Source organism: Ornithorhynchus anatinus, chromosome 9 (assembly GCF_004115215.2).
Source record: "Ornithorhynchus anatinus isolate Pmale09 chromosome 9, mOrnAna1.pri.v4, whole genome shotgun sequence".
NCBI classification, from domain to species: Eukaryota; Metazoa; Chordata; class Mammalia; order Monotremata; family Ornithorhynchidae; genus Ornithorhynchus; species Ornithorhynchus anatinus.
Window position 1 is genome coordinate 21,459,125 of NC_041736.1, and position 25,476 is coordinate 21,484,600.

The 25,476-nt window shown below is 41.3% G+C and overlaps 1 protein-coding gene across 4 annotated transcripts in view; it reads right to left on the reverse strand.

The window, feature by feature from the left end:
- SESTD1 (SEC14 and spectrin domain containing 1) overlaps positions 1-25,476 on the reverse strand; it is an 85,141-nt gene that overhangs the window by 46,371 nt on the left and 13,294 nt on the right. For all 4 annotated transcript variants that reach the window (XM_039913053.1, XM_029072131.1, XM_007671285.2 and 1 more), the window contains 4 exons: positions 12,162-12,241; positions 7,600-7,708; positions 3,008-3,098; positions 672-785 (listed from right to left, as the gene is read on the reverse strand). In XM_039913053.1, coding sequence (XP_039768987.1) covers positions 672-785; positions 3,008-3,098; positions 7,600-7,708; positions 12,162-12,216 — 369 coding nt within the window. In that variant the 5' untranslated portion in view covers positions 12,217-12,241. The remainder of the gene's footprint in view (positions 1-671; positions 786-3,007; positions 3,099-7,599; positions 7,709-12,161; positions 12,242-25,476) is intronic.

The following is a 25,476-nucleotide window of genomic DNA, read 5'->3' on the forward strand; positions in this document are numbered from 1 at the left end:
CAGCTTCTCCAACTCTCCCCTTCCCTCTCATTAGCTCCCTTGCACCCCTGCGTTCTTTCTCATCCTTCACGGTAGTCTCTCAAGAGGAGATCTTCCACCTGCTTTCTGAATCAACCCCCTGCACCTGTGTCTAAAACCCAGCCCTCCACAAAATCTCAAAACGCTCATGCCCAATCTTCCTGACTACTATATTCACCCACTCACTCTGATGGCTCCTTTCCCTCTGCCTTCAAACTTGCCCATGTCTCCCTTATCCTTAAAAAAATAAACAACCTCCTTCTGACCCCACACATGATTCAGCTATTGGCCCATTTCCCTCCTCCTACTGCTGTCTAATCTTCTCAGTTGGTTTGTATATCCCAGTTCAGCAAGCAGTAACAGTAGAGCTTCAGTTGTATCTACCCCAGCGCTTATAACAGTGACTGGCACATAGTGAGCGCTTAAATACCATTATCATTATTCATTCCAAAATCTGTACATTGATTTAGTGTTTATTTCAATGTCTTCTTAAAAGGGGAAGAAAAATGAGGGATCTAATATCATACTATTCAGAGCTACCAAAATCAGATGACGCACTAATAAACCTTCTTTATGGAAGATAGATTTTTATAGCAATAATACCTGCATTTAATCGCAACTCTCATTTAAAACAATGTCTTTACAAGACTTACCTCAAAGCCAAGTCTATCTTTCTCTTTCCAAAAGCAGAAATGTGTAACCTTCTTGTCCCAGAATTCATCTGGCTTTACTACACAAACTAGGGACACTTCGGCTGGAACCACATTCTAGAAAATACAAAAAAGTAGAGTCGCCAGTTGCTTAGACCTGGCCAGTTTTGTTTTTTTTAATGGTATTTGTTAAGCATCTGCTCTGTTCTAAGCACTGGGGTAAGTAGGGACAAGATAATCAGGTAAGACACTGTTTCTGTCCCTAGTTATGGGCAGGGAATGTGTCTACTGTTACACTGTATTATTCCAAGCTCTTGAACAGTGGTTTGCACACAGTGAGCGCTCAATAAATATGAATGAATGAATGAACGTGGGGCTCACAGTCTAAGTAACAGGAATTCAATCCCTGTTTTGCAGATGAGGACACCGGAGCACAGACAAGTTAAGTGACTTGCCTAAGGTTACACAGTAGGCAAGTGGGGGAGGCAGGATTAGAACCCAGGTCCTCTGACTCCCAGGCCTGTTCTTTCCAATAGGCCTAGCTTCTCTTAAACTGCTTCCACCTGGTTTTGAACCAGGGACATTTCAGAAGTTAGGTGAATGTGATAACCACTGCACTATACTTTATCTGCAAGTTCCCCATTATCTGCAATGCATTAATTCATTCAATTAATACCCCTTGTTGAGATAAAATCACAGGCTGTTGTACTAGCCCCTTCGAAAAGCAGCAAGGCCTAGTGAAGAGCACGAGCCTGGGAGACAGAAGGACCTGGATTCTAATCCCAGCTCTGCCATTTGCCATCGATTAGACTGTAAACCCGTCAAAGGGCAGGAACTGTCTCTGTCTGTTACCGATTTGTACATTCCAAGCACTTAGTACAGTGCTCTGCACATAGTAAGCGCTCAATAAATACTATTGAATGAATTTGTCTGCTGTGTGATCATGGGCAAATCACTTCACCTCTCTGTGCTTCAGTTACCTCCTCTAAGACTGTGAGCCCCATAGGGGACAGGGATTGTGTCCAACCTGATTAGCTTGCATCTCCTTAGCGCTTAGTACGGTACCTGCTACATAATGAGCACTTAACAAATACCATAAAAATAATAGAGAAACTACGGTCCCGATGACGGAGTTTCCAGACAACAGTCAGCAGAATCCCGGTGCTGGAGAACCTTCTTAATGAACCTGCTAGAATTTAATGGTCTTTTTACCCCTCTAGACTGTACGCTTCTTAAGGGCGGAGATTGTGTCTACAAAATCAACTGTACTGTGCTTTCCCAAGTGCTTAGTACAGCTCTGTGCACAGTAAGTACTCTATAAATACAACTGATCGATACAAAGAGTTTAATGGGTAGCTCTTATGGATATCTCTGCTCAGTTGCGACTGGTTAGGCAATTCATTATTTATCGGTATCACTTTCCCTTGTGTAAATTTATCCATGAATAATGTATTCCTCTTTGACCCATCTCCCCATTAGGTTAAGTTCCTCGGAATGCAGGGTTCCTGTTGTCCACGCATGTAACTTTCTCAACCAACGTCCTTCCAGGAGTGGGTTCTCAAATGTTTCTTAATAACTGACTGATGGACCTAAAACTGAATCCCAGAGGAGTGAATTAAACATCCCTCGGGAATCTAGTGAATCAGTGAAGAGGTAATGATTCCCAAATTCGTTTTTATTGCTCCATCCATTTGACATCACTGCTACAGGGGAGAGGGAAGAGCAGTTGAAAGCTAAGATAGATCACCTCAGACCAAGATTTACAGTTTCCATTGTCCAATGACTGCATTCGTGTTTAACTACATTTTATGTTAATTAAGGCATCTATAGCCTCACAAGAGGACCAACATTTCCAAAATGTGCCTTTTAGAAATTAATCAGTGCTTTAAAGTTCAGAGACGTAGATCGGGGGAAAAGATCCCATTTTTCCATTTAATAACTCTTAGGAAAATAATGCTAGGTTAGTGGCTAATAATTCAGTAATCAATAGCAAACAGACCATGATTTGCGTGAGTGAGAGAGGATGGAGAGGAAGAGTCAGAGAGGAAGGAGATGGGGTGTAGAAAGATGGAGAGAGGTGACACAGAGTCTGACTTCCTTATGTCAGCTCGTTGCGGGCAGGGAATGTGTCTTTTATATTGTTGTATTATACTCTCCTAGGCACTTAGTACAGTGCTCTGCATACAGTGGGTGCTCAATTAATATGACTGACTAATTAGAACCCAGGTTTTCTAACCTTCAGTCCCGTGTTTTCTCCACTAGGCTACAAGGCCACTTCGACATTTCAGGGCACCGGAAATGAAGCGGCTGACCTGACAAAGTAATGAAATGTGACTTACCTGTAACATTAATACCACTGTCTTCACCACATTCCACTGTGATTTTCTGCCATCCACTATTACGGTAAATCCTCTTGCCTTACATTTTTCACTAGAAGAAAAACAAATAGTTTTACATGCATAAGAGGAAACTTTCAATACGATTCGTAAAAAAAAGCAAGCATCATAGTAAATATAAACATATAGAGCATTAGGCTTTTAAAAACCACTTGGTATCAACCTCTTCTATATCTAGACATGGGAGTGATTCAGAACTGTACGGCATTTTAATTTTACCAAAGGAATGATGATTTCTAGTTGCAGAAAATTTTCACTACTCACCCACTTTATAGGAAAAATATCATGAAAGAGATGCTGCATGACCTACTATGCCAAGCAAAGACCAAGGTATAATAGGAATATTTGAATTGGAGCTCAACAGCAACCTATATCAATTATCTAATTTGATCAGTTAATCTCTGGCTTTCCTAATTTTTGTCTATAATATGGGGGCACTATAGCGTGGCTCAGTGGAAAGAGCCTGGGCTTAGGAGTCAGAGGTCATGGGTTCGATTCCCGGATCTGCCACTTGTCAGCTGTGTGACTGTGGGTGAGTCACTTCACTTCTCTGTGCCTCAGTTCCCTCTTCTGTAAAATGGGGATTAACTGTGAGCCTCACGTGGGACAACTTGATTACCCTGTATCTACCCCAGAGCTTAGAACAGTGCTCTGCACATAGTAAGCGCTTAACAAATACCAACATTATTAGTATTGTGGAGTAATTTAGTAATTACAAGCAATAATTTATAAATATGAGAAGTTAAATATCTTGCCCAAGGTCATGCAGCAAGGAATTGGCAGAGTTGGGATTAGAACCCAGGTCCTTTGACTCCCAGGCCCGTTCTCTATCCACTAGGCTACCCTGCTTCCTGATTAAACTTTGCCTTCTCTAGTGAGAGCTTGGCCGTTTTAACATACGACAGCCTAGTACTTTGCACACTTTCAATTTAGATCAATTCACATTAATTCATGTACTTATTTGTTCTTTTATAGGTTTATTCTGAATAGCTGCACATGGCACGTGCCTGTCAGTCCTTCCTGTTAGACTGGAAGTTCCTTCAGGGCAGGGTCGAGATCTTTTTATTCAATTCTAGTCACCCAAGCGCTCAGTACAGTGAGTACTCTGTACCCAGAAGTTGCTCAATAAATACTACTGACTTTGACCGAAAAGTAGCTCAAATCAGAGTGGACCAAGAACCACATTGCCAAACATCGTGGTTGTGAGACTGATTTCTAAAAGCCAAAAAACCCATCACTGGAGGATAAACCTGTAAAAAAATCTGAATAAACTCTGATTTTTATGTCTGGCTTTTCCTATGTCTCAAATGAGAAGAGTAATGGGTTACTCTGTTGTGCTTTTTTTTTAATGAAATTTCACTTTCTCTTAGCCCTTGGAGACAAACAGAAGCCTATTAACTACCTAATGTAATACCTCCACGTTCCGTGTTTTGTTAATTAAATCACAAACACTTGTTTGATTATGATTATGATGATTCAAGTTATGATTAACTTGAAAATAAAATTAAAAATGTTTTTCCAAAAGCGCTTAAAGCTAAATATTAACCAAACTTTTTAAACTACCCTAAGAATAAATATGAGTTTAAGGTATTAACATGCCATTTTAAAGTCTGCATTAACTTCATTGATACAAGTGATTCATCTGAATTGTCAAGTCTTATATCTTTCAACAAATAAATATTTTACTGATATTTTAGCAGACTGTTGAACTATTTCCAATAGTTCATATTCCAAACTATATTTCTATATACCATTTCCATATTCCAAGTTTACATTTAAAGCAATTACAGTCAAATGTTTCCATAATCTTCATCCTAGTGAAACAAATCATAGGGTTGTAGTACTGTTAGAATATTCTATATTTTGAAAATAAGCAACAAACATTCAGTTTCTTCTTTTTGCATCTTCAAGGAAGAGAAATCAGTCGTGGAAAACTAAATAAATGTCACAGGGCAATATATTTAAACTGAAAAAAGTAGCAAATTAACTTCGATATTAGGACCAAAAAGGGTAATGAAGCTCGCGAACACCATCTGTTGCAAAATGAAGGCCGTGAAATATTACCAAATTTATCTTGTCTGGAACTTATGAAACTTTTGTCCATACTTTAATTGCATTCCTTCAAGGCAAGATTGGTTGGGTAAAAAAAAAAAAAGTTGTAAATACGTGTAAATTCAGAGGCATTATTTCAAAACTCCAAAAACTGACATAAATCATTGTAATTCCAATCAATCAATCAAATGTATTTAGTGAGCACTTAGTGTGTGCAGGTCTCTGTACTAAGCGCTTGGGAGAGTACAATACAATAATGTTACAGATCCATTCCCTGCCCACAAGTAGCTTACGATTTAGGGGGGAGAAATATATTTTTTGCCTGCAACACTGATTCCTACAGTTGGAAAAATTTATTTTGAACTGCATGAGCTGCAATATAGCTTGTCATTTAGGGCCATATTAAAGCTAATTTCCTTAAAAAAGGACAAAATTGTTTGCAGAACTGAAACTGGTTAAATTTACAAGCTCCCTTTACTGTTTATATTAATATTTTCATTACTCTTCCATAAAAGGAAAAATATACATTTAATATTGAAATGAAATAAATTAGGCTATACTAATAAACATTACTATGCTACTACAAGATGAAAGGAAGCCAAATTAAATTTCTTACTAGTTTTTTCTCTGATGACATCAGAGATGGCAAACCATTTTTTTTTACAAGTTAATCGTTTTCAACTTATTTGCTTTTTATTAAAATTTGCTTAACTATTTCTGAGCATTTAACTAAACACATTCCTTTACTAAGAAAACCTTTCTAATCAAGTTCTCAAACTGTTATGAATGCACTTCCATGAGTCAATTTAAGTCACTGGTGTCATATTTGAATGCTGCCAAATAATCAAACTAAGGTTCCAAGAAGACAAAAACGTTTCCAAATAAATTTATCCAGACAAGAAGACGGCAGGGAAGGGGGAGGTGAGGGGAAAGAGAGAGGGTGTCTGAAGTGTCTTCCCCCAACTTTTTGTGAACACACTTAAAAATATTCCACCAGAGAGCACTCTCTTCTCGGGAAAACAATGGGTGGATGCACTTTAAAAACATTTGGATATTTTTACCCATAATAACGATTGTGAAAATAATAGTACTTGGGTATTTGTTTAGTGCTTTCTGTGTGTTAACTGCTATACTAAGCACTGGGGTAGATACAAGGTTATCAGGTTAACACACTTTGTCCCACATGGGCAAGTCTAAATGGGAGGGAGAACATGGGCAAGTCTAAATGGGAGGGAGAACATGTAGTGAGGTAGTGACTCCCCATTTTACAGATTAGGAAACTGCGGCACAGAGAAATTACGTAGCTGGATCGAGGTTACACAATAGGTGAACAGCAGAATCAGGTCCTCTGATTTCTAGGCCCCAAACACTTAAACAATAAAATAGTTTGTAATTTCAGTGAATTCAGTGATAATACTCTCTTTGAAAAAATCTATCAAAGGCTTCTCTTTGAGGTAACTATTTTGAGAAGATAATACTAGGGAGGGTGGCCAACTTTTCATTTTGAGGAGGAGGTGTGAGTTTAAGAGTGATGCAACACAAAGACAAGGCATTGATGGAGTAGGGAGAGGAGGAGAGGAGGAGGAAGAAAAGAAGGAGAAGGGATGAGAGGTGAGGAGAAGGAAGAGGAGGAGGAGGAGGAGGAGTAGCAGGCCAGGAGGAGGAAATGCTTTTCTCTCTTATTTTTTTTTTACTTTTAAAATCTACAGCTAAAAGAAGCCCAAAGAACAAAAATGAAAACCTAAATCCAAAGGTCTAAAAAGTTGTGGGATGATAGATGAAACAGACAACCTAAATGGTGGTGGCAAAGGAAGCAGTAAAAAATGATTTACATTTTAAAATTATTTAATAAGCTTTTATAAAACACAATAAAGCCCACAAAATCAAATAGGATGATACTTCCAATTGTTAGCTCCTTTTGGACAGAGATTGTGTCTGCCAACTCTTATCGCACGGTCTAGTGGATAGAGCCCAAACTTGGGAGTCTGAAGGACCTGGCTTCTAATCCTGGCTTCACCATAAGCCTGTTGTGTGACTCTGGGCAAGTCACTTTATTTCATTAGGCCTCAGCTTCCTCAACTGTAAAATGTGGATTCAGACTGTGAGCTCCACGTGGGACAGGGACTGTGTCCAATCCAACTTGCTTGTATCCACCCCAGTACTTAGTACAGCGCCCTGCACACAGTAAGCACTTAACAAATACCATAATTATTATCATTATACATAGTTCAGTTTGATGCACACAGTAAGTACTCAGTAAATACTATCGACTGACAACTGCACCTGTTCCATTAGACCCATTCTTTCCAAAATTAATGTAAATAATAATTTTGACTTCAGGATGCATGCATATTTATAACATAACCCTTTTAAAGTGGCATCTCTCCAGACAGCAGGTTAAAACTGAGCTACTTAACACTGAATATTTCCTAACAAGGATGGCAGTGTGTTACAGTGGCAGAATAGACACCTTCAGTGACTACCTGGGAATGCTGAGCAGATAGTCTAGAGTGACGCTCAGCTCCTCCATATTTGTCTGTTCGAGGCATAATGGAATTGTCAGAATGAGACCACTTCGTCGATCCTTTCCTCCTATTAAAAAAAAAAGGGCAATTTTACAATTATTCAATCTGAAACAGAACCTGGAATGCTTTGGCTTCAAAGCTCTCCATCCACTTTACCCCTTCTTACCTCACCTTCCTTCGCCCTTTCTACAGCCCAGCCCGCAAACTCCGCTCCTCTGTCGATAACCTCAATGTGCCTCGTTCTCCGTCTGTCCCGCCGACTACCCCTGGCCTGTATCCTACCTCTGGCCTGGAATGCCCTCCCTCCTCACATCTGCCAAACTTGCACAGTTTCCCTCCTTCAAAACCCTACTGAGAGCTCACTGCATCCAGGAGCCTTCTCAGACTGAACCCCCCTTTTTCCTCTGCTCCTCCTCCCCTCCCCATCACCCCAATTCACTCTTTCTGCTTTCACCCCTCCCCGCAGCACTTGAGTATTTATGTACATATTTATTATTCCATTTATTTTAATGTGTACATATCCACAATTCTATTTATTCATATTCATGCTAGTGATGCCAGTTTACTTTTTTTGATGTCTGTCTGCCCCCTTCTAAACTGTGAGGCCGGTGTTGGGCCGGGATTGTCTCTATTTGTTCCTGAATTGTACTTTCCAAGCCCTTAGTACAGTGCTCTGCATACAGTAAGCGCTCAATAAATACGACTGAATGAAAAGTTAATGCGGTAGAATAAAAAGATGGCTTTATATGATCTACAGTCCCTTTCCGGGTCCAAGAGCTTCCAAGGTACTACTTACAGTTATCTTCCCTGCTCAGAAATCTGCAGGGTGAGGGCCCATGCTAATCCCTTTGACCTTCTGGCACCAAATCTCAGAGAGGCTAGAGCTTCCTCTTTCCCTATGAAGTTGAGGCTTGTGATTGGAAACATTCAACCTCTCTCACAGAGCTAGTTCTCTGTGGCCCAGATCTGGCTGAATTGATGTTCCTGTTATCATTCTGGCATTTTATACAGTGTTCCCCACATGGTGAGTGATTCAAAAATGGCAGTATGGATCCAAAGTTAGTGTGCGATTTGAAGGTCCAGTTTAGTTTCTGTGACTTTTGGAAATAATCCAGTGCTATTCAGGTATCTATACAATCCCTAACCCTTGAATAAAAAGGATGGAAAAAAAAGTAGACGCGAATGTTTGAAAGCTTCCACAACTAAGAATTTATATAATGCCTGGAAATTTTCAACAAGATTCTCATTCACTGTTCTTGGAGTATACACATTTCAGTAACATGTTTCAACGTGCACTCAATTAAACTGGATATTTTGGTAAACATATCATTTATTGACATTTGCACTTATCTACACACATGATGAAAATGAATTAGATATTTTTATTGAGTTTCTTAGCATTTCACAATACCCCTAAACTGAAGTTCATTTGCTGAGATAAGATTCAAAAGTATTTATCCTTCCTGCAAAATAATATTATTGCAGAGATTTAAAATTCAAATGTACTCAAGTGAAGCAAAGACCGGCATTTTGATTTTTTAAAGAGTTTTCTCTTTATGAGTGATATAATCCAGGATTATCTATGTCTCAAACCTTGTTTATTGAATCATACTGGCCAAAGGTTTCATGGGAATAATCAGTATGCCATATATTTCCCACAGCAAGAACAATTTAAAGCCATAGCCAAGCAATTCAAGTGCAATACAAAAATGTCAGGGAAGCAGCATGGCCTAGTTAGTGGAAGGAGCATGAAATTGGGAGTCTGAGGACCTGGGTTCTAGTGCCGGTTCTCCTACCTGTCTGCTCTGTGACCTTGGGCAAGTCACTTAATTTCTCTGGGTCTCCTCAGTTCCCTCGTCTATAAAATGGGAATTAGGGCTATGAGCCCCATGTGGGACACGAAGTATGTTCAAACTGATCATCTGGTATCTACAGCAGCACTAACTACAGTGCCTGGAAAATAGTAAGCACTTAAATACCATTAAAAAGTGTCTGGATGGTATTTATTAAGCACTTACTATGTGCTAAGTGCTGGGGTAGCTGATCAGACACAGAGCTGCCCAACTCTGCCTTCAAAATTTAACAGAGAGGGAGCGACAGGTGACCTATACTCATTTCACAGATGGGGAAACGGAGGCATAAAGCAATTAAGTGATCTCTCTAAAGTCAGCACGAAAACAGTGGCCGAGCTGGAATTAGAACCCAAGTCTCCTGACTGCCAGCCCCATACTCTTTCCACTAGGCCACCCTGCCTCCATCTCTTCTAGAAGTGGCTTTGTCACTTGTCTGCTGTGTGACCTTGGGCAATTCACTTAACTTTTCTGGGCCTCTGTTACCTCATCTGTAAAATGGGGATTAAGACTGTGAGCCCCACGTGAGACAACCTGATTACCTTCTATCTACCCCAGGGCTTAGAAGAGTGCATGGCATATAGTAAGCGCTTAAATACCATAATTATTATTATTATTAGACAAGAGGGAGAGCTGGGTTTAGAACCCAGGTCCTCTGACTCCCAAGCTTGTGTTCGCTTCACTAGGCCATGCTAGTCTAATTTCCACCTGTGTACCCTTTCCCAGCGCTTCGTATGGTGCTCTGCACAATAGTAATACCAGTACTACTAATCGTATTTGATCAAGATGGCCCAAATAATACTAGTCCGCTTGGATTTTAAATCCATCCAAGGTGACGAAAGAGCAGAGGCAATTCACTAGATAACTACGAGCTGGAAAAGTGCCTCAAGGGGGAGAGAAAGATGAGCTCAGAATGGGCCCAATCCTCTAATCCATCAAATTAATTTAAGGGATTGGATCGCATGATGTAAAGGGAAAAGACGCTCGGTTACTTAGTGAAACAAATGAGAAAGTAGGGTGTAAGAACAATGGCTACGGGGTATGATTATGGTAAAAGTGAAAAGAAAAACACACACCTAAGTACAGCTTCTTCAACTTTTTCTTTTTTAAAAAAAATGGCACTTGGTTAAATGCTTATTACGTATCAAGCACTGTACTAAAGTGCTGAGAGAGACACAAGATGCTTAAGTTGGAAGACAGTCCCTGAACCACTTGGGATCACAGTCTACAGGAGAGGAAGGAGGAATTAATCCCCATTCTACAGATGAGGTAACAGAGAATAACAATGATAATAATAACAGTGATGGAATTTGTTAAGCACTTCCTATGTGTTAAGCACTGTACTAAGCTCTGAGGTAGATACAAACTAATCAGGATGGACCCAATCTATGTCCCGCGTGGGGCTTGCAGTCTTAATCCCCAATTTACAGATGAGGTAATTGAGGCACAGAGAAATGAATAATAATAATAATTGTGGAATTTGTTAAGCGCTTACTTTGTGCCAGGCTCTATACTAAACACTGGGTTGGATACAAGCTGGTCACGTTGAACACAGTCCGTGTTCCACATGGGGTTCACAGTCTTAATCCCCATTTTACAGATGAGGGAACTGAGGCCCAGAGAAGTGAAGTAACTTGCCCAAGGCCACACAGCAGACAAGTGCTGAAGAAGGGATTAGACTTCTGTTTCCACACTGCTTCCCTAACTAGATAATCCTGACCAAATGTAAAGTGAGAATAATCCCTAGGGCTTGAGTATAAATTCCAGCATGATGCAAATTCCCAGTGACTGGGATGAAGTAAGATGCTGCTCTGAGTTTTTCTCTGCTGCTATGTTCATTCATTCATTCAATAGTATTTATTGAGCGCTTACTATGTGCAGAGCACTGTACTAAGCGCTTGGAATGTACAAATCGGTAACAGATAGAGAGAGTCCCTGCCCTCTGACGGGCTTACAGTCTAATCGGGGGAGACGGACAGACAAGAACAATAGCAATGGATAGAATCAAGGGGATGAACATCTCACTAAAACAATAGCAAATAAATAGAATCAAGGCGACGTACATTTCATTAACAAAATATTAACAAAAATAGCAAATAACAGTGCTATGTGAGCACTGAGTTGCCTCCTATACTTATTTAGTGGTGGCCAGTAGGAGTCGGTAAATTCTTCAACCCCTGTTCATTAAAAAAATCTCAAATAATAAAAAATATAGGGTAAAAATACCTTAATTAATGATTCCTAAACCCTCCTGCAAACTGAAACCACATTTATTGGAAGAAGGAGGGCCAGAGAGAGAAGGCAGGATATCTTAAGAACTAATTGCCCTACATTTCAAACTCAATTATTTAGATGCCAGCTTAACACAGTGTTCTCGGCCCCCTATTAATTATCCTATTTTATGTTAAAAAAAAAAAAGAAACACCATGGCATCTGCCTTGTGGAGGTCAGTTTAATCAAATTACAGGCCAGGATAAAAATGAGTCTCCCATGAACCAACAGCGACCAATCTGGTTCACACAATTCTCCCACTCAAAATTAAAAGTTATTTGAGAGTGACCCCTGAAATGACTCCTCCTGCAAATCCAAAATATAAATCTGCTACACAAATTTGATTGGGGACACTCACACGACCATCTGATTACATGAAAAGGAAATCAGAAATCATACCTGAAAGGAAAGCTAGCTTCTTCTTCAGAATTGGTAATATTATTGTCGCCTCCATTCTACTTCAAGTGAATTTCAAAGCTCTGTAAAAACAAGAAGTTAAGGGTCAAGTGTGAAAAACCTCTAAGATGCTCCTCTAGAACAAGTGCTGGTTTCTGACCATTCAGTTCAAGTGCTTGCTTTTCACAGCAACTCAAATATTTCATAAAGAAAACCCTGAAAAGTAATAATAAACACAGACAGATGCATGCAATCAGTAACGTGAAAAATGCTGACTTTCAAATGACCATCATTCCCTGGCCCTCTAGAAACTGTTCATCCAGAATAAAACAAAAAACAACCTACGTTTGTTGTATAAAACAATAAGAATGCATTTACTGAAGAAATACTGATTAAATTGGGGGTTCTACAGGCATGGTATTTAGGAAGCACTCAGCGAGACAAGTAGACCGTAATTCGCTTCCCACAAAGAGTTCACAATGTAAGAGGAAATAAGGAGAACAGGTATCACAATCTCACATTACTGATGAGGAAATTGAGATTCAAAGAGGTTAAATGACTTGCCCAAAAGAGGCAGGAGGCAGAGCGGGAACTAGAACCCAGGTTTCCTAACCACCAGCCCAAAATGTGCTTTCCACTAGCCCATCCTGCCTCCTCCATGAAGGTTTCTGTACTTTCCAAGTGCTCAGTACAGTGATCCGCACACAGCATGTGCTCAATAAATATGATTGATTGAATGAATGAATGTAGATTTTGCAATCGGGTGATGGACAAACTCTTGCCCTTTTGCTGCACTGTGGCTCTGCCACCCACGGTTCCTGACACTGTTTATTTTTCTGCCTCTGAGTCGCGATCTCCTCAGACATCTGTCCCGCATCTAATTTAGCATGCCACGAAAAATGCTAATTGGAATATCTGGTACGTTGGGTCAGAACGTTTATCTCGGAGAAGATGAAAATGAAGGGGTCAAACTGCAAACAACGTATGTGTTATGTAACTTTAGTGTAGACCAAAAAAGGGACTACTGGGTCACTTTGCAGGGATGCAAGAGAAGGAAGCATCGCAAATTCTGCCTCTGGCACAGCAGCTATTACCCCCTGTTAGGGGAATTCGGGGCCATTTCTTCCTACTTGAAATTGGAGGCTTGTGTAAGAGAGGGACACTATCTGACCTGATTATCCTGTATCTTCCCCAGTGCTTACAACAGTGCGTGACACATAGCAAGCACTTAACAAATCCCACATTATTACTATTTCTGTTACTGCCTGCACTGCTCTCCTGCTACAAGGCCCACAGTCCCCAGCATGACCCCTAAAGAAAATGTGGACAACAGTGGGATGGTGTCAGAGAACCTACGGCAGTGCCAGATGCCACACAAAATCTCAGGGGGAAATGGCAAACCCTGACACCGACGTGAGAAGTTGTGAGAAAGAAAGTAAAAACAGGGAAAGGCCAAGCACTGTGCTAGTTGAGTCTTCATAAAAAAAAAACACAAAACACCTCAAAACAAACCACTTGTTGGCAAGATGGCAAGAAAAGAATTATGAAGAAAGCGAAGAGCTGCTGCAATATGGGAAAATAGATAGGAAATTGAACAGCTTGGAAATAAAGTCTAGCCACGTAGGCCAAGAGCCAGGAAATAAAATGGCTCAAGACTGCTATTCCTGCCCCGAGCCTCACAGCTGGCAGTGGCTCTGGCCAGAAACAGCTGTGGAGGAGAGCCTAAGGGAATTGTTTTTTAATGTCCAAAGTAAGCAGGAAACCTCAGAGTCTCCACCAGTTCATAACAAATTTACATCTCCCATTTATTGTCACCTATTCCTGCTGGACAGATGGTTTCAGACACGCTAGTTATGGATAACATGCACAATCTCAGATGTTTTTACCTTACAAAATCTGTTTCTACATTTTAGAATTTTATTCAGACTGAAAGAGCTCGAAGATGTCTCCTAAGCTGAGTAATTTGGGCTCAGATTTCTCCTAAGGGAGAAAAAAATAATAGGCGGAGGGGCTCCGATTCTCTGATATGCTCCTTTCTTTAATTTTAAAACCATATGTTTTAACTTCCATCCTTTAAAATTCTGTAAATCTAGAGTTGGATATTTTATTAAATGTGACTCATACATTCTAACTCTAAATGTCTTTTTTTAAAAAAAAAAATGCATGAAATCTAAATATTTATTGAATGTATAATTTCCCATTTAAGACCGTTCTTAACGTTCTGAACGGAAAGTAGTGAAACTGAATTTAGAACTGAAACCCTGGATGCCACTAGTCCCCTACTAATCATCACAGAGATGCGGGGAAGCACATTCAAAGCCCCTTCCCCCTGAGAATGCCAGGGTCTGAGGGGAATTGGCCTCTCTATTAATCAATGGTATTTACAAAGAGCTTACTATGTGCAGAGAACTGAACTACACACTTGGGAGAATATGATACACCAGAATTAGTGGACATGTTCCCTGTCCATTATGAGTTTACAGTCTAGAGAGGGAGACAGTGATCTAAATAAATTTATAATATATAATTGAAAGATAGGTACATCAGTGTTGTGGAGTTGGGTCAAACGTCCGCAGATCTAAGTGCCTAAGAGACGCAGAAGGGAGAGCGAGTGGGTGGATAAAAGGACTTAATCGGCGGGAAAGGCCTCTTGGAGAAACGGAGAAAATGTTGAAACATCTTGGACAAAGATAGCAGTCCCGAATGCAGATGTGAGGGGTTTGGGAAGATAAGTAATAAACACTTATTTTTTTCCAGCTTTTAGTTCTGTTTCCTGTTCCCTGTGTGTCTGCCCTCCCTCTTCAGACTTGTGGATCAGAGGTAATGTCTGAATAATAATAATAATAATAATAATATAGTATTTGTTAAGTACTTACCTTAAGCTCCTTGATGGCAGGGATAGTCTAGCGAGGCAATTGCATTTTACTCTCCCAAGTACTCAGTACAGTGCTTTGCACAGCGTAAGTGCTCAGTTAATATCAATGACTGGTGTGCCAAGCCCTGTGCTAAGGGCTGATGTACAGACACAAGAAGATCAAGTGGGGTACAGTTCCTTGTCCCACATGGAGCTCACAGTCTAACAAGGATGGAGAACAGGTTCTTAATTCCTGTCTTACAGATGAGGGAATTGAGGCGTAGAGAAGTTAAGCGAATTGCCTGAGGTCACAGTGCAGGCAAATAATAGAGCTGGAATTAGAATCCAAGTTCTCTGACTCCCAGGCCCCTGATCTCTCCACTATACCACACTGTTTCTGTATGGATATTCTTGTATTTTTCCCACTATTTAATAGTACTTGCACACTATAACTACTTCACATACATTACAGATTACTGATTTATTATAAAGTGATTATTGAGCAAACATTTTTAAGGTATACGGAAATTAAAAAGCTAGAGGAAACAAGCATTTCCTTCCAAATAGAATAATTTGAGTTATTTTCTAACACTGATAGTATTAAGCTAAATAATATTAGAGCTTATTCATGCGGATAAACCATCTAACAGTTTGAATATACAGTATGAGGCAGCTTTGACCAGATGCGTCAGCGTGGCTCAGTGGAAAGGGCCCGGGCTTGGGAGTCAGAGGTCATGGAATCGAATCCCAGCTCTGCCACTTGGCAGCTGTGTGACTGTGGGCAAGTCACTTCACTTCTCTGTGCCTCAGTTACCTCATCTGTCAAATGGGGATTAACTGTGGGCCTCACACAGGACAACCTGATTACCGTGGATCTCCCCCAGCACTTAGAACAGTGCTCTGCACATAGTAAGCGTTTAACAAATACCAACATTATTATTATTATTAGCTATGTAGCAGGCTTTCACATACTAATTACATACATGTCCGATTTTTTAAATATCTCAAGTTTACAACAATATTACAAATCAAAAGAAGTTGGAAGCCCAACCAAAATCCCACCTCAAACAAGTCTTCCCCAACTCATACCCCCCATAGCCCCACGATACTATTGTACATAACTGTAATTTCTTTATTTTCATTAATGCCCATCTCCCCTTCTAGACTGTAAACTCCTTGTCAGCAGAGAACATGTCTATCGACTCTGTTGTACTATCCCAAGTATTTAGTGCAGAGCACACAGTGAGCACTCAATAATACCACAGAAGTTTGCAGAAGTTCAAAGCCTGAAAATGCCACCTTGGAGAATGCCATCAAAATTCTTCTACACTGTAACACAGCAAAGTAACCAAGAACGGCTATTTTGAAGTTGCAGAAGCAACGATGAAGAGCAGATTCATACGGAAGAGGAACTTGTTATAAAAAATTAAAGACCTCCATGTGGCATATTCTTTGGAGAAATGACTGGCATCTATTACCACAACAATAGCTAAGATGGTAAATGCTAGAAGCAAAAGAACTAGAGCAGGTCAGAGGAAACAGGAGACGAGCCAAGAGTGGATTGAAAACCCGACGGTATTTTAAGAGATCATTTCCAGATTGATCTTTGCGGGACAAACAATGAGATTTCAAGAGTGGAACGAGATACATGCCAGCCACTCTACCTAAGTACCACTCATAAACAACATCTAGGACAAGAAGTGAAATTGAAGACAGAGAAAACCCATGGAGAGTATTATTACGGGCAGTGGCTAGCAGGCAGTTATCCTAAAATGGAAGGGGTTTTAATACAGACAAATCCTCCAGTCACCCCCCAAGACAGCTTCTGAGCGTGCTCGGATGCGCGAAGAATAATGTGTTCCAAGGCTTAACCTCGGGAGCAGCGTGGGCTAATGGCTAGAGAACAAGCCTGAGAGTCAGAAGGACCTGAGTTCTAATCCCAGCTCTGCCTTTTACCTGCTGTGAGAACTTGGGCAGGTCACTTCACTTTGCGATGCCTCAGTTTCCTCATCTGGAAAATGAGGATTAAATAGGACTCCCTCCTTAGACCTGCCCCACCCTCCGCCCCACAGCACTTAAGTATATATCTAGCAACTATTTTTCTATATTAATGTCTGTTACCCCCCGTAGACTGTAAGCTCACTGCAGGCAGCGAACATATCTTCCAAATCTGTCGTACTGTACTTTCCCAAGAGTGTAGTACAGTGTTCTGCACACAGTAAGCTCTTGATAAATATGGCTGATTGATTACCGGTGAGCCCCATGTGGGACAGGGACTGTGTCCAACCTGATTATCTTGGATCTACCATAGCACATACTACAGTGCTAGGTATATAATAAATGTTTAACAAGTATTCATTCAGTAGTATTTATTGAGACAACAAGTACTATTATTAGTAGTAGCATTAGTGATTAATATTATTAATATTAGTAAAAAACAATAATAACCCCGGTTCCCACACCCACTCTTGGAAATCAGGATTGGGAGGTGATGGGATTGATTGATTTGTGGTGCAACCAGATCTGCAGGTTTAGAAACCACAAAAATATGACGAGAAAATGTACCTGGAAAACCTTCTGAGTGAAGCTAAATGACAGATGAGAATTTATAGATGTTAAAGAGGTGGGGGGGGGGGCAAAAGCATCTACTTCTGTACTGCATTTGCGCTACATTGTTAATCAATTTTTTCAAAGGCCCAGTGTGAGACAGTATGACTGTGTAAGGAGTGTAGGCAGACCTGAGAAGAATAGGAGGAAGAGAAAGATAAAAATGAGGATATGACTCCATGTTTACAGTTTACAGCAATCAGAATACGTTACATTCACTCACTGAAAAAAGGAACAGAGAAGATCACCCAAAAGCTGCATGGCCTAGTGGAAAGAGCACGGATCTGGGAGTCAGAGAAACTGAGCTCTAATCCCAACTTTGACATCTGTCTGCTATGACTTGAGTCAGTAACTCCATTACCTCACTGTAAAATGGGGATTAAGACTGTGAGTCGCACGTGGGACATGGATGGTGCCCAACCTGATTTGCTCCACCACTTAGTATATACAGCACCTGGTACATAGAAAGTACATAACAAACACCATAAAAAAAAACCCAATGGTGTTTATGCGCGTAGACCATTGTACTAAGAGCTTGATAAAGTACAAAACAAGAGTTAGTTTGATGGTACGTGGTCAAAAGCCAAAAGCAATGCTTTTTCACAGAGCAGTAGTAAACACATGGAATTTGTTACCACAGGATGTTAGCTGTATGAGCTGACAATATCATTAAGTTCATGAGGGCTTGGTTAAATTCATGGAGCAGTGAGCCATAAAGGTTTCCTCCAGAGAAAATCAGGGCTGTTAAGATCCATAACCATAAGAGTAGATATCAAGGACGGAGCAAGCATGACACTGTTTCTTTGGTGCCACTGTCGGAAGTGGAACACTAGGCTTGAAAGAGCCATTCCTATGATCCAGGAACAGTGTTTATTGTGCTTTCTGTTTATTCAGCTGTAGCCTCTCTTTCAATTAGAAAGTTTAAGGAGCAGCTAGTACCGTTTACCCAGGGCCTAAAGTCATTCCCTGGCAATGCCAGGTACTTCTGAGAGGACGTTAACTCTTTCATATTACTCTGCCTGAAAAGCCCATCTCTTTGGAGGTCCCTTTTATCGTGGGCTTGTGTTTATTAAGCGGAATTCCTTTTAACATTCATAAGACAAAGCCCGATTTTGGTCCTGATTATGATTCCGAAGGCATAGTACTGCAGCTTTAATGTCTGGTTCTAATTGATACCAAACAAAAGTGCACAAAATCCCTTTGTTCTCCAACACAAATGTGTGTGGGTGAGCGTGTGTGCGTGAGAACGTATTCAGATTAAGTAAATTGATCGTACTTACTGAGCGCTTATGGAGGCACTGCCCAGAGAGAAATTCCCTTCTTCTACCATTATATCTAACTAAAATTCTCTTTAAAACCTTCAGTTTCAAACTGCCCTTTTTCATGAACACAACTCTAATTTAGGAAGTGTATGTGGGTATGTAAACTGTCTTTCTTTACCAATAAAACAAAATCACTGCCTCTCTCTTAATCTCTATTTCTATCTGCTGCTTTTGTTTGATTCCTTCTGCTGCTGTTTGCTAATTGAAGGGAGAGTTCATTCTCATTTCCTCATCAGAGTTGAGTATAGGACAGAGGTGACAGCTGCATTTCTAGAATCCTCTAGGTATACAGAGTAAAATCTGCCCAGTTTGGCTTAAGGGAAGAAGAATTCAATCTGGATTAGTGAAAAAAACATATATTATCAAAGTGGTTCGGAAGTTTACCCAGTACTGTGTTTGCCTCTCAAAATCTCATAAGTGTTCTAAATAGCAAACTCAGTTTCTAGTGCTTTTTTTAATATGGTATTTATTAAGTGCTTACTATGTGCCAGACACTGTACTAAGTGCTGGGGTAGATACAAAATAATTAGGTTGGACACAGTCCGTGGCCCACATGGGGCTCAAAAGTCTTAAATCCCCATTTCACAGATGAGGTAACAGACACAGAGAAATAAAAGGACTTGCCCAAGGCACGCAGAGGACAAGGTGCAGAGCTGGAATTCGAATCCAAGTCCTGACTCCCAACCCTGTGCTTTAGCCACTAGGATATACTGTTTCTCTTGAGAACCTACTAATATCCCCTTGGTTGCTTTAATTCTTGGTTGGTGTGACAAGGGAAAACCTCTTTAACACTGACTTGTGATGTCAAATTGTAGATAAGAATCTCAAATATTCTCATCGGCCTATTCCTCTATTAAATAAGAGCTTTTTGATTAATTGGAAATCGAAGTTTCACTGTTGACTAAGAAATGGTTCAGTAACAAGATCACACAGACATCAGAGAGATTAGGGAAAAAAACTCAATGTGTAAACTCAAATTACACATTTGAAGAAATCGAAATTGGCTAAATATAGAAACGCTTCGATCACAATTTATAAAAGAAAGTAGAAACTATTACAAAAAGAAGAGATTGTGAGCTAAGGGAACAACTGAATCGTAAAACTACAAACTTGCTGTCTTCCTTAATTATAGGGAGCTTTAAAACAATGCCTACCCAAGATGACAGTCATCAGGATTGCGATAACACGTTGGCACGAATTTGTGTGGCATGCAAAGACAGGACTCATCAATAGAAATGTTTCACTGAAACAGAAAAGAACCGCTGAAGTATTTTCTCTCTTTGGTCTCTCCCGTTCCCCTTCTGATAATGAACTTGGTTCGGCCATAATTCTGCTACTGAGTTCTTGAATTCAACAGAATTACGAAACATGCTTCCAACACTGCAAAATGCGAGCCTTCCTGGATATTTATTAACAAAAGTAATGGGCTGGATGGGTATGCACATCGTGTCAGATCGGTGAATACTCTGAATACAGGGCAAAGCCAGGACGTGACCCCCTTATGTCCACATCTGTAATTTATTTATTTATTTTGTTTAGTGCCTGTCTCTCCCTCTAGACGGTAAGCTCATTGTGGGCAGGGAATGTGTTTGTTTATTCTATTGTACTCTGCCAAGCGCTTAGTACAATGCTCTGCAGACAGTAAGCGCTCAATAAATATGATTGAATAAATAAGAGTGAATGAATGAGGTGCTCGATCAATCAAAACAATCAATCAACGGTTGAGCGCTGACTGTATACAGAGAGCACTGCACTGAGAATTTGATAAAGTATAATACAACAGAGTTGGTAAACACATTCCCTGCCCACAAGGAGCTAACAGTCTAACTCAGTTTAAAGCCCTGCCAGTCATTTGCCCTAGATCTTTGAAAATGTCCACATGAGACCACACGCTTCGATTTTACATCGCTCTGTGAGGCTAACAAATGTATAATGTGGACACTTTTCCTCTCTGGGCCTCAAATTCCTCCATCTGTAAAGGAGTGGAAATTTGTCAGTTCCTTTCAGTTCTTTGAAAATACTGACCTTAACTGTAGTCCCTTAAAGAGAGAACAGATCGGTTTAAGTCTCCCCTGACAAATATAGGTGGAAAGGTGCCTGTTTATTGTTCTATCGTACTCTCCCACTGCTTAGTACAGTGCTCTCCACACAGTAAGTGCTTAATAAAGACAACTGATGGAGTGAATAATAATAATAATGGTATTTGTTAAGTGCATACTCTGTGTCAAGCACTGTACTAAGTGTTGGGATAAATACAACCAAACCAGATTGGACCCAGTCCCTGGCCCACATGGGGCTCACAGTCCCAATTCCCATTTTACCGCCGAGGCAACTGAGGCCCAAAGAAGTGAAGTGACTTGCCCAAGGTCTCCCAGCAGACAAGCGGTGGAGCCGGCATTAGAACCCAGGTCCTTCTGACTCCCAGGCCCATGCTCTAGCCACTAGGCCATGCTGCTTCTCTAACAGGTGAATGAATGAATGAATAAAAGATGCTGGGGGGAGGAGGAAAAAAGATGGATTAAAAAAATAGTAAGAAATGGCCTAAACTTCTACTTCCTCCCCCTCACAGAGGACAGGAACAAAAATGTGCAGCATCTTTGAGCTGGAATACAAGCAGTGATGTAGATCGGATGGACATACGCAAATCAGGAGTTGGGGTGGGGAGGGGGGAAGCAGGCGTGAGCAGAAATTGTCCCTTCCAGAAAAATTGCCCCTTCCAGATAAATGGTCCCTTCCAGATAAATGAGGCTAACTTGTAGGGGCAACCACTGCCCTCTCTTTCAAATGATGTTAAACTCCATTTTTTTAGATTATGTTTACTCCTTTCTGAAATGCATGACGGAGGTAGACTATCTGACAAACTGACAGGCCTCACTCTGCCTTCTAAAATGAATAGTGAAGAAAAAAATGATTTCCTCTTCCTTCCTCCGGAGAACAATTTAGCAGTCACAAAAACAAAAAGGACTTTGTCTTTGTCCTCTATATTTCCAGTTCCTTCTCTACTCTCTGGTTTCTCTCCATTCTTTTATCCTTCCTCTCCCTGGCCTTTCTCCCTCGCCTTTGCTCCTGTTTCTATTATTAGACAGAAAAGCACGGTCAGCCTCTTGGAACACTACTGGTTTTAGATATCCTCTAGACCGTAAGCTTGTTATGGGCAGGGAGCGGGTTTGCTAGCTCCGTTGTATTGCATTCTCCCAGGTGCTTAGTACAGTGCTCTGCACATATTAAGCTCTGGATAAATGCCATTGTTTGACTGATAGGTGCCTAACTCATTTCTATCTTATGACACTTAGATGTGTCAAGCCATCAGTAATCCTGTCAGTTCTACCGTCACAGTATAGCTAGAATCTGGTCCTTCCAAAATGCTACCACATTAAGGCAAGCACTTATCCTATCCCGCCATGATTATTGTATCAGCCTCCTTGCTGATCTCCCTGTCTCCCGTCTCTCCTCACTCCAGTCCATACTTCACTCCGCTGCCTGCATCATTTTCCTTCCAAAACGTTCAGACCATGTTTCCCCACTCCTCAAGAACCTCCAGTGGTTACCCATCCACCTCCATATCAAACAGAAACTCCTCACCGTTGGCTTTAAAGCAGTCCATCACCCTGCCCCCTCCTAGCTCGCCCCACTCCTCTCCTATTCCAACCCAGCCCGCACACCTGGTTCCTCTAATACTAACCTTCTCACTGTACCTCGATCTCGTCTATCGCGCTGCCGACCTCTCGCCCTCTGAGTACTTTAATTATTCAATATCAAAATAAATATTCCGAATCACTCGCCAACTAAAATTCTGCGTAAACTATTACGGATCGAACTGCTATTGTAAATGAAAATGTAAAAATACGGTACTAGGTTTTCCAAGACAGTGTTATTCCATGCCTCCCAGGTTGAAAAAAGTGGTTAATATAACTATTACACCTAACATTCTTGTACAGTGGAGGTACGGCAACTCCGCGTCCCACTCCTGTAAGTGGGAGAACAGTTGGAAATATAGATGAGTGATGCGAAGCTTCGAGGAAGTGTGTAAAGGACTAATATCCTCTTGGTTGCCTTAATTCTCGGGTTAGTGCAACCAAGGAAAATCTCTTTAACACTGACTTGTGATGTGAAATTGTAGTTAAGAATCTCAAACATTCTCATCGGCCTACTCCGCTATTAAACGAGAGCTTTTTTGATTAATTGGAAATCAAAGTTTCACTGTTGACTAAGAAATGGTCCAATAACATGGACCATTCTCCTGTCCTGAGAATTAGTTCCTTCTCTACTAGAAGCTCCTTGTGCGAAGAGGATGAGTCTAGCAACTGTTCCACTGTACTCTCCCAAACTCACAGTATTGTGCTCTGCACATAAGAACCGCTCAGTAAATACCACTGATTGACTGACTCATTCTGACTACTGGAAGCAAATTGGAGATGATTCTGGTTGAAACATGGATAGGCATCTTGATCGTATCCTTTGAAATGTCTAGATCGCTATGTCTATTTCAGTGCCCTTTCCGGTTCTCCATCCCCCGTGGCCCGTCAAAACTTTCCTAGGAAGAATCTGACCCTCGGATGAACAAGCTCACCGAATAGAGCCTGAACATCATTTCTGCAGATAGCAAACCTCTTCTCAGTATCTGCCCAACATTTTGCACAAGAAAAATGCTTAGTACAGTGCTCAAGCGCTTAGTACAGTGATTTGCATTTAGTGAATGCTCAATAAAAATGATTGAGTAAACTGAATGAAATGTGCGTCATACGCCACAAGAGCACAGGGCACACCCAGTTTTCCTCAGACGTGGGGGTAGCGACCTTGCCTTGTGCTACTCACCCATTCCCAGCCCACCCATTCGTTCAATCATATTAACTGTGCGCTTATTTGTGCAAAGCACTGTACTAAGTGCCCACATGCACACGAGCGGTTTCTTTGATAATGTAGCAAGCCGGGTCCAAATGGGCTAATCAGCAGAACATTTGATGGGTGAAAAACCAATCAATCAAATGTATTGAGCATTTACAACGTGTGCAGGGAATATTTGTTCTATTATACCCTCCCAAACGCTTAATACAGTGCTCTGCATACGGTAATCCCTCAATAAATATGACCAGGTGCACAGCACTGTACTAAGCAGAGTACATAGTAAGCACATAGTAAGCACTTAAATACCAAACAAAGCAAACAACAAGAAAACTCCAACGAGCTTACAGTCTAGATGCGGAGAATGCCATGAGGCAGATCCTCTGAATCTTCCCTCCCTTCCTTTTGAGCCATACCAGTCCTCTGCTTATGTCCTCTTTCATTCAATAGTATTTATTGAGCGCTTACTATGCGCAGAGCACTGTACTAAGCACTTGGAATGTACAAAATGTCCTCTCCCCAGTCTGACCCAGGACAGGTCCAAGAATGTATTTTTCCAAAATGTCTTCATCTTTTCATAATCCACTTTCAGTGGCGGAAAAGGCAAAGCTCTAGTAGCAAGATTTTGGTTGAAAGGCGGGTGGGATGAGGGGTTCAAGATTTTGGTTGAAAGGCAGGTGGGATCAGGGGTCTTCTTGTGTGTGGGGACGATGATGCGGAGAGCTGTTTGACAGTCCTCGAATCAAAGTAATAATAATGTTGGTATTTGTTAAGCGCTTACTATGTGCCGAGCACTGTTCTAAGCGCTGGGGTAGACATAGGGGAATCAGTACGCGAAGCTCTGCTAAAGTTGGACCGCGCTCTATCTCACTAACATTGGGGGTGCACGGGTTGTTGCAAGTCCATGAAAAATCATAATAATAATTGTGATACTCATTTAGCACTTAGTGTTCCAGGCACTGAACTAAACGCTGGGATGGATACAAGCAAATCGGGTTGGATACAGTCCCTGTCCCATGCGGGACTCACACCCTCAATCCCCACTTCACAGATAGGGTAAATGAGGCCCAGAAAAGTGAAGTGACTTCCCCCAGGTCACACAACAGACAAGTGGCAGAGCTGGGATTAGAACCCAGGTCCTTCCGACTCCCAGGCCTGGGTTCTCTCAACCACACCACGCTGTTTCTCATGAAGGGAAGCTTCCCGGAGCTTTTGTGTCGAGATGGAAGGGGAGGAGGGAAAAGGCGAGTGTGTTCCTGTTGCACCGAGTGCTGTTTGGTCGTGTGCCCGAAGGCGAGGTTCCTGGCACACGCCGGCAGGGAATGTGACATCAGCGTCGGGGAGGACATCAGCGCTGGGGGTGCGGAACGTGTCTACCAGCTCTCTCCCGAGCACTCAGTACAGCGCTCTGCACACCTTAAGCGCTCAATAAACACCACTGATTGATTGAGATCGAGGAGGGCAATGGGACAGTGGGCTGCCACCCAAGAAACGCTTTGCGTCTACAAGCATCCGCCTACTCCGACCACAGAACAAGGTTGGGGGGGGGGGGGAGGCGATGTCGCTCTGCCCCGTGCAGCTCCCGGAATGTAGGGCGGCCCCCTCGGGAACCTTCCACAGGAGTGCTCGGGGCCCAGCGGAGCAAGCAACAACGTCGAGAATGAGCAAGACAGAGGGCCCTTGGCGGAATCAA